Here is a 9,804-nt window from a genome sequence, read left to right on the forward strand (position 1 = left end):
TGCATGGGATGTAGGAAAGGAGCTTGTTTTGCTGAAGTTATGTTGTTGCTTGTTGCATTCTTCTGCTGGGCATTGTGGGTTTGCTAATGTTGGCACCAGAATGTGTGATGACACTTGCAGCACACCCTCATTTTGTGTTGGTTGTTCACACAAACTATGCATTTCACTGTTTAAATGTACATGTGATAAGTAAATGAATCTGAATCTCTTGTTTCACTAAATTAATATTAGTTATCCTCATTGAAAAGTTGACCTATGAACTTAAGACTCCTGAGTGCATGCAGGATTTATCTCCATGGTGCTAACTAAATGAAAAAATGAAAAATGTCTCTCACATGATTCTAACATTAAATACTTTTAACTTGCTGTTATGTAAAATTTAGAACTGTCTTACTATGCTGATAACAGACTCAATGGTCAAATTCTGATCCTATGTCTTATGGTCTAATTCCAGTTGTTACATTAAGACATAAAACTATTATTTTGTTGCTTTGTAGTTCTGGTGGCAGAGACCCTCACCTGCTGCCATATCCAATATCACATCTTTCATTTTGAAAATTGAGGTGTCATAAGAAAGCCCAGCATTTATTGCCCATTCCTAGTGAATGGGGGGGGGGGGGGGAGGGCACTAGCTAAACCATTTCAGAGGACAATTAAGAGATAGCTAATGTCTGGAGCCAGACTGGGAAAGGTCAACACTTTTCTTCAAGGCCATGAGCAAACAACAGATTTTTACAGCCTTCTATGCAGTCATCACTACTTGTCCTCTATGAGCAGTCCAGGTTCTGAGTTACCAGTCTGCTAGCAAGTATCATTCATGATAAAGGAAACTACAGTTATTAAAATACTGAGATTGGGGAATAGGCACAATTCTTCAGTATTTAAATGAAAATCATGACAGCACTCAGCTCCACATTGAGCTTTTTGCAGGATGTTCACCAGAAAGCAAGCTATGGATAGTGGGAAGTGTTTTTCTCTTTGGAGCAAAGGAAGAGGAGAGGCAATTTGATAGAGGTATACAAGATGAGCCATATTGAGTTGATAGCCAGAGACTCTTTCTTAGGGCTAAAGTGCTAATACAAGAGGGTCTAATTTTGTGACTGACTGCAGGAATGCATAAGGAATGTCAAAGGTTTAAGTTTTTTTTAAGACTGGTAGTGGTGTGTTTGTGGAATACCCTGCCAGGGGTGGTGGTAGAGGCATATACATTAGGGTCATTTAACAAACTCTTAAGTAAGTACATGGATGATAGAAAAATTGAGGGCTATCTAACAGGGGTTACATTGATCTTAAATAGGTTAAAAGGTCAGCACAACATCATGAGCCAAAGGTCCTTTACTGTGCTATGACTATTCTAGGTACAACAGCTAAAACTAGCTTCTTTGGTTCACCACCGCTTACCAAATGAGGACAGGACTGCTACTGGTTCCAACAGGTGCCAAGTCCCACAAGTGGATCATAATGTATCACACACTTCAGACTTCCATTGTAGGTGGAGTGAAGAACCCACCTTTGCAGCACCTCAACCTGACACAGCCTGCGAACTTAGCACTGTGTATAACATGTATAGTATGGCATAAATCTCCGGATGTGTGAAAGGCTGGAAATGGTGGAGCATAGATCGCAGGGCCACAGGACTGCAGGGAATTTCACAGCTCGGAAGCCAATCCTTGGCTAAATTCTCATTTTGAGATTTATGAAATTTACTTCATGGCAATTGAAGAACAGTGATTTTCTAACAGTTAGTACAATTAAGACTGCAATGAACCTTCAATTGTTGAAGAATCATAATTACAAGAATCATTGGAGAGAGCTTCCTCAGATGGGCTCTGGTTCCTTTGCCAGTCACCTTCAATTTGTGTCTATTCCCCGAGTGTTAAACGTTTAGCATGTTTATTCTAACAGAACCATTCATGAATACCTACCAAACCTCTCCTGCTGAAGGAGCACACCCAGTCACTTCGCATTCTTTATTTAATTACTACTTCAATTCCCAATAGGTATCTAGTCCTATCTCAAGGCAGCGGACCTGGGAAAATGCCAACCTCAGGCCTTGTTGTGAATTTTATTTTTGCCCATTCACTCAGTTTACAAGAGGCAAAAACTATTATACAGAACATTTTATTCACATTTAACAATCATACATTACTCTGGTCTCTGTAGCCTCATCACTAAAATTAAATGGGACACAACAGGAATCTTCACAATCCTTCGGCAGGCAACTTCCACTTCAATATATACCTGGTAGAAAGGTAAAAGAGCATTTGGGCAATCACATGATGAGATGATTCAACATGGTTTTACAAAAAGAAAAACACATTTGACTAACGTAAAGGTACACACAGACAAGCAATGGACAGATTTAGGATTAGGATGGGATGTGAAAAACCAGTAACGTACTACTTTCTATAAAATAAATTTGAGGTGGTATTACACAATCCTGTTTGATATTCATATGGAGACAATTACCAATAAGGAGAAATTGGGAACGAAGAGTCTTTCTTGGTTGACAGACTATAAATAATGCCCTTCCAAGTGCATTGACACCCGTCCTATATGTGGTGACTGGAACTGTACTTCAAACTGGGGCTTATGTAGTGTGTACAGCTGTCATAATTTTGCTGCTTTTATATACATTGCCTCAGATTAATATTAAGTATCCCTTATGGCTTTTTAACCCTTACTGATATGTTTTGGTAACTTTACCTTTTCATGATCCATCTGTTACTCCAAGGCCTAGATGTCATCTATAGCCTACATTCCTGCCTTATTACACCTTTCCAAATACACTATCTCATACTTGCCTACATTAAATGTCATTTGCTGTGGTTCTGCGCAATTAGAGACCATAACGTAGATGTGGATGTGAGATTCGGGAATGTAGCTGCAAGCAAAGTCCAGTGGAACGTTGAACTGTAACAGGGGTCCCCAACCTTTTGTGCACCGTGGACCGATTTAACGTTGACAATATTCTTGTGGACCTCGCGCGCGTTCAAGTTCAACAGTGGGCGTGACAGGGAATGAGGAAAGGTGCAGCTGACTCATATCGGTTCATATTGCCAAATCATATCGTTTCCTCGTGGCCCGGTAGCACATGCTCGCGGCCCGGTGGTTGGGGACCACTGGACTTTAGAACAACTGGACTGGGCTGCAAGTAGACAGGCTTTGACAAGATTATTCCAACTGAAGCTTGGTTTGTTTTAGGGCTTATCAGGTAGCCAATGTCATTAAACCCATGTTTATGCACATTTTGCACCTACCGTGTGCAGAGCGACATTGCTTCAGCACCTCATTGAAACCGTCACAGAGGGTTAGGTCATGCTGGTTCTGGGCACACTCCAGAAACTGTTTCATTTCATACTGGCAGGGTCTGAAGTCTTGGGAATGAGGTTGGGCCGGAGGGGCTGCCACTGGAGGCTCCTACAGGCAAAGACAAACTCATAAGAGAAAAGATTTCAAAGAAATCAAGTTATACAGTGACTAGACACAAAAACCAGGACCCGAGTTATCTTTAAGCCACACACATAAAAACTGCTGGTGAAAGCAGAAAAAGGAGAGAGAGAAAAAAATTAATAATAATAAATAAATAACGGATGGGGTATGAAGGGGAGGTGGGGCACAACACCTTATATTCTGTCTGGGTAGCCTCCAACCTGATGGCATGAACATTGACTTCTCTAACTTCCGTTAATGCCCCACCTCCCCTTTGTACCCCATCTGTTATTTATTTGTTATTAATATTTTTCTCCCACTGTCCCTCTCACTATAACTCCTTGCCCATCCTCTCGGCTTCCCCCCTCCCCCTTTCTTTCTCCCTAGGCCTTCTGTCCCATGACCCTCTCCCTTCTCCAGCCTCACATCCCTTTTTCCTATCAACTTTCCAGCTCTTAGCTCCATCCCTCCCCCTCCTGTCTCCTCCTATCATTTCGGATCTCCCCCTCCCACTTTCAAATTTCTTATTATCTCTTCTTTTAGTTAGTCCTGACGAAGGGTCTCAGCCTGAAATATCGACTGTACCTCTTCCTATAGATGCTGCCTGGCTTGCTGCATTCACCAGCAATTTTTGTGTGTGTGTTGCTTGAATTGCAGATTTCCTCATGAGTGCCTGAGTATTTTTGACATTTGTGTTTTAGCCATCACCTTTTGACTGGGGCAGTAGGCACAAACTCTGTGTTCTTACCAACTATCTTGTGCAAGTTTAAATCAGTAATATACAGAAACAGTCCATGAGTTGCAGGGTGAGGTAACAGCACAAAAACTAACTCTTAACTTAAACAAGCTCCACCAGACCCTGGAGTTCATGAAATTCTCTCACTACTTGATGAGATTTGACTTTTTCCTGTTTTCCCCTTGATAAATAGTGGAAAGGCAATGAAAAGACAACAGGAATGTGATCTACATTTTGTTTTAAACACTGCATTTCACTGACATGCTTTATTTTCCAATGAATATCTTTTATTCACTGAATCTAGTTCATAACATCGGCACTTGGAGTCTCCTCAGAAAGATACAGCACAGATCCGTCCCACCACACTTGCACTAATCCTACATCAATCCCATGTTTTTGTATTCTCCCCACATTCCCAACAATTCGCTCCTGATACATACACAAGCAGCATCTCACAACGTGATCACGTATCAAAACTGCACACGACCTATCAATATTTTCTACAAGGAAAATGTAAACTTTCAGCAAACCCGATGGTCCCCAATTCCCAGAACATAAGGGATAGACGCAACACGCCAAACCTTGCCCCCACCCACCTACCTGGTAGGTGACATCTGCCCTGGCTGGCTCCGAGCCACTTCCACCACTGAAGGCCCCGGTCAGCGCGCTCCCCATGACGTGGCCCACTGCTGAGCCCACTGCCACTCCTGCCGCCGTGCTTGCCATCTGCGCCATCAGGCCCGGCTGCCGGGGCTGCACGGTCGCAGGAGCAACAGCAGCTGGAGGAGGGTGAGCAGGGGGAGCGGCTCGGGAAGGAGCAGGGCGGCTGGAACACAGGACAACAGGAACCATTAGGAAGAAAGCTGAAGATGCAACGGCCAGCTGAGATACAGAGTGGGAGGGCCCCATAACCAGCGGCACTAGAGGGAGCAAATGGAGGAGTGGGATTTGAGGTAGACAGATGGAGAAAAGTGTACCAGGTATTGGAGGGCAGGGGGAAAGAAGAGTAAGAGAGAAGGAATGGGGCAGGAGTCAGGAAATCTGGAGCAACTCAGCAATTCAGGCAGCAACTACGGAAATGAACAAACAGTTGTTTTGGGCCAAGACGCTTCTTCAGGACTGAGAAAGAAGGGGAAAAAATGCCAGAATAAAAGGGTGGGGAGAGGGGAAGGAGGATAGCTAGAAGGGGGTAGGTGAAGCCAGGCAGGTTGGAAAGATAAAGGGCTGGGAGAGGCAATGCGGGTGAGGGTAGCATCAATGGTGGAGCGGAAACTCTGTTCTTTAAGGAGGACATCTCTGATGCCCTGAAAAGGAAAGCCTCATGGTGGGAATAGATGCTGCAGAAACAAAAGGAACGGAGAAAAGGGAATAGCATTTTTACAGGAGATAGGTGGGAAAAGTTATAGTCAGGATTACTGTAGGAATCACTATGGAACACAAAAACGAGAAAATCTGCAGGCGCTGGAGATATGCAGTCCTGAGGAAGGGTCTCAGCCTAACAAAAGCAGACTGTTTGTTCACTCTTTTCCATCAATGCTGCCTGGACTGCTGAGTTCCTATAGCATCTGTGTGTGTTGCTTAGTTCCACGAAGTATGTCAGATGAGAGTTTGACTCCAGACATGGAGACTGAAAGATCGAGAGAGGGGAGGGGGAGGTGTCAGAGATGGAACAAGTGAATTTAACGGCAGGGTGGAAGGTAAAGGCAAAGTTGATGAAGTTGACGAGCTCAGCATGGGTGTATAAAGCAGCATCAAAGCATTCGTAAACGTAGAGAAGCGCTGGGGAGCATTGGCGGGGTGGCTTGGAACATGGACTCCATGGGCCTTGAGGTAAGAGTTGCAACAGGCATGGGGGAGGATCGGGGAAGAAAGTAGGGGAGGAAGGGGGATGAGGGATGACCGGGAAGAAAGTAAGGGATGATTGGGATTTGAGGAGCCAGACAATCTAGTATGCGAGTGAAGCACAGAACCTGGGATTGGGATTGGGACCGAGCGAGTGCGAGGACAAGGCCTCGCGTACGGTGTCACGCCGCTGACCCCGGGCCTGTGACCTCGATTTGCCCTTCAGTGAAGCGCGGGGAAGGAAGGGAAGGTGAGTGGGGTGGAGGGAGGGGGTGCACCGCCGCCACCTGCCACCCCATGTGTTCTCAGTGCCTCGGGCCGGGCCGGCCCAGCCAGGCCTCCCGACTCCTTACCTCACTCGGCTGCGACTTCCGCGGGGCATGGCGACGGTTCTGAAGGACTCGACTGCGACCGCACGGCAGCAACGGCGCAATGCCTCACGTGATTGCGTGACTTCTGACGCAATCGCGGAACGCCCGCAAATGCCGCAGTGGGCCACGCCCCCTCTACCTATTCTCCCGCGCCACTTCCTAGAAGCTGGGAGCGAGGGAAAGAGCGCAGGTCCCGCGTACGCAGGCTCCATGTGATTGATGTCGCTTTCTTGAGATAGCGAGGAAGGTGTATACTGCAAAGTAAATTTATTATTATAGTACGTATATGTCACCAAATACAACCCTGAGATCCATTTCTTGCAGGTATTCACAGTATAACAAAATATGCAATAGAATCAATGAAAAACTGCGCACAAAGGAACACTGACAAACACCCACTGTGCAAAAAGGAGCCAATACAAAATAAAACAAATAATAATAATATCGGATAACATCATCGGGAGAAACGTACATTATTCACAACCACCGACATTGAGTTGGGGTTTAACCTAAAGAGGCTGGTCTGTCGTGATGACGTTATTACATGAAGATTTTTAGCGTGCTTTTGCGTTTAGGTTTTGGAGTTCAATAAAATGTGTTACAGGCTTTATTTGGGAAAATCTACATTGGTAGATGCTCTTGGATGATTCCAGAGTTAGTGAACATGTTGGCCAACGCAGTCGCTTTGAAACTGCTGGAGTTTGGGGAGCAAAATGGCGTCACTTGATTTGTACAAGCTGAGGCCTAGTTCACTCTGTGAGAAATCACTGCCAACCATACCAAATTCTACTACGTGGTAGCATCGCTGGGAAACTCCACGGCTGCGAGACTGCTGAGAATGCTTGAACACCCACCTGAACAGGATAAATAACAATCACTGAAAACTCACTTTTCACAGACTTTTGGACTGTCGGAGTCTGAGCGCCAAACAGCTGGTCTCCTGATACTAGGCCATCGGAGCTAATGGGCCATGTGCTGTCTCCTCTGGGAAATCACCATCCATGTTTTATTTTTAAAGAACTCTTCTTGCAGCAAGTGCCTGATCAAGTTCACATAGCCCTCGCTCATCCACTTGTGAATGACTATAGGGAGCCATGCATTATTTCTCCTCATTTCCCTACCTCAATAAGCTTAGTCAGCAAGGCCCCCAACACAAGGATGCCCATGGCTGCGAAACAGACGACGTCGGGTCTGTGTTTTCACCACGCTCACTTTGCGATGAACGCGAGGAAATGCCGAGGGCCTTGCAGCTTCAACAGTGCCAGTGCATTGGGAAATCAGAGGTCTGAGAACTCTGTGGTTTCCAGCTGCCAGGACCATCTACTGTTCATTATGGACACCCTTTCAGGGTGACACTTCCTGTGTGACATGGGTGCTCAAATGTGTATACTGCCAGCATCACCTATCGATCAGAGGACAAAGAGCGATTAAACCTCGCTGGAGGCTGCTAACGGCAGCAGGATCCAGACCAACGGACATGACGGTGAAGTTCTGTTTCAGTGGGCAACGTTACACACGGCACTTTGTCCTGACTAATGTGGCTAGATGTCTGCTCAGTGCTGATTTCTTGTGTGCTCAAGGTCTGTTAGTCGATCTTAAGAACCATTGGCTTGTAGTTGTCATCAAGGACTGTGGGTTGTTACCCTGCTCCCCCAGTAAGGTCCCCACAAAGACTCCGTCAAGTGCATACATCACTGCATGTGAGTTTACTTGACTGCTGGGCGAATTCCTAAACCTCACCAAGTGCACATTCTCCACTACAGTCACAAAACATGGGGTCAAGCACCACATTCTCACAACTGGCCTGCCACTCCATGCCTTTTGGACCCAGAAGGCGGAATTTTCTAACATGGAAAGACTTGGTATTCTACGCTCTTTGAATAGTCCCTGGGCTTCACCTCTCTTTATAGTCCCTAAGTCCAATGCTCGTTGCCGTCCATGTGGGTATTACTGACACTTTAACAAGGCCACCACTCCCACCACCACCAATCGTTACCTGGTCCCACACGTCCAAGACTTTTTGATAGGTTTAGGGGAAAGTTAATATATTCCAAAGTTGATCTAGTTAGGAGATTTTTTCCAAAATTGATCACGGGATTAAGGGCTACCATCAGGTGCCTATGTGCTTGGAGGACATTCTCAAAACAGCTGTAACAACCCTGTTCGGCTTCTTTGAGTTTCTGCGCATGCCATTTGGATTGAAGAATGCAGCACAGACTTTTCAATGGCTGATGGACTCTGTATTAAAAAACTTAGATTTTCTTTTTGTTTACCTGATGGCATACTAGTCATCAGTGCATCCAGATCTGAACACATATCTCATCTCCACACACTTTTTGAGTGCTTAAGCCAATACTACTGATGCCTGCCTGAACAGCTGGTCGGAGTTGTGTGGCAGCAACTCACCTTCTTCAGCTGGCAGCTCTGTCCCCCCAAAAGGAAGTACAGCACTACAGCTTCTCAGTCTCTATCTGGCTATCCGCCATTTTCATTTTCTTCCAGAGAATCACCATTTCACAGCACTCATTGACCACAAATCTCCTGTGCACATGATGGCCAAAATATCAGACGCTTGGTCTGCACGGCAGCGATGCCACCTGACCTACATATCTGAGTTCACAACCAATGTACAACATACCAAGGGGGAAAATCATGCTGTGGCCAATTGGCTCTCATGGACTGTTGTTAAGGCTGTACACACAGGGGTTGATGTGCCACCATGGCAGCTGACGGAGCTACTGACCCAGAGGTCCAGGCTTACCGAACAACAGTCACAGGCCTGCAGTCAGCTGACATTAAGTTCAAGGAATTAGGAATTTCCCTCCTGTGCGTTGTCTTAACCGGTCGCCTTCACCCCATCATGCCCGCAAACTGCAGATGGACTGTTTTCGATTCCATACAGGGATTCCTCTTGCATCTGGGCAGAAAGCCTCAGAGAAACGGATTGCACTAGAGTTCATTTGGCACGTCTTTAGAAAGGACTTGCATGTTTGGACTGCAGCCTGTGTGGAGTGCCAGTGAGCAAAAATTAACCATCAGGTTCAGGCACCATTGGCACCTTTTGAGGTCCCTGAGAGACAGTTTGACCTTGTCAATACGGATCTTGTTGATCCTGTTCTCCCATCCCGTGGTTTCACACACCTCCTTACCATGGTAGACTGTACCACTAGGTGACCAGAGGTCATCCCTCCAGCCACCTGCATATGTGGCTCAGGGATTCATCAGCATATGGATTGCTAGGTTTGGCATCCCATCTGACTGCAGTCCCCAATTCATATCAGACCTCTGGGCTTTGATGACCCAGAACCTCAGCGTTAGGCTGCATCACACCATGGCCCCTGACTGATCATGACCGTCTCCCGTGGATCCTGCTGGGGCTCAGAACAGCCCCAAAAGAGGACCTGCAGTTGTCCACAACTGAGT

The 9,804-nt window shown here is 46.0% G+C and overlaps 1 protein-coding gene across 1 annotated transcript; it reads right to left on the reverse strand.

The window, feature by feature from the left end:
* Nucleotides 1-2,105: 2,105 nt before the first annotated feature.
* On the reverse strand, nucleotides 2,106-6,462 carry chchd10 (coiled-coil-helix-coiled-coil-helix domain containing 10). The gene is made up of 4 exons (XM_072245191.1): nucleotides 6,364-6,462; nucleotides 4,769-4,994; nucleotides 3,261-3,420; nucleotides 2,106-2,241 (listed from the first exon to the last, which is right to left on the reverse strand). Exons 1-4 carry the CDS (start codon nucleotides 6,390-6,392, stop codon nucleotides 2,231-2,233), a joined length of 426 nt encoding a protein of 141 aa, XP_072101292.1. The 5' UTR covers nucleotides 6,393-6,462; the 3' UTR covers nucleotides 2,106-2,230.
* Nucleotides 6,463-9,804: the final 3,342 nt, after the last annotated feature.

This window comes from Mobula birostris, chromosome 2 (assembly GCF_030028105.1).
Source record: "Mobula birostris isolate sMobBir1 chromosome 2, sMobBir1.hap1, whole genome shotgun sequence".
Classification (NCBI taxonomy): domain Eukaryota; kingdom Metazoa; phylum Chordata; class Chondrichthyes; order Myliobatiformes; family Myliobatidae; genus Mobula; species Mobula birostris.

Bases quoted from the DNA above. Each gene is read 5' to 3' on its own strand.
- chchd10 (XM_072245191.1), bottom strand. From the start codon at position 6,392: ATGCCCCGCGGAAGTCGCAGCCGAGTGAG. The intron at 4,995-6,363 runs GTAAGGAGTCGG...CCTGTGTTCCAG, and splicing joins GGAAGTCGCAGCCGAGTGAG to CCGCCCTGCTCCTTCCCGAG. The intron at 3,421-4,768 runs GTAGGTGGGTGG...CTTTGCCTGTAG, and splicing joins GGGCAGATGTCACCTACCAG to GAGCCTCCAGTGGCAGCCCC.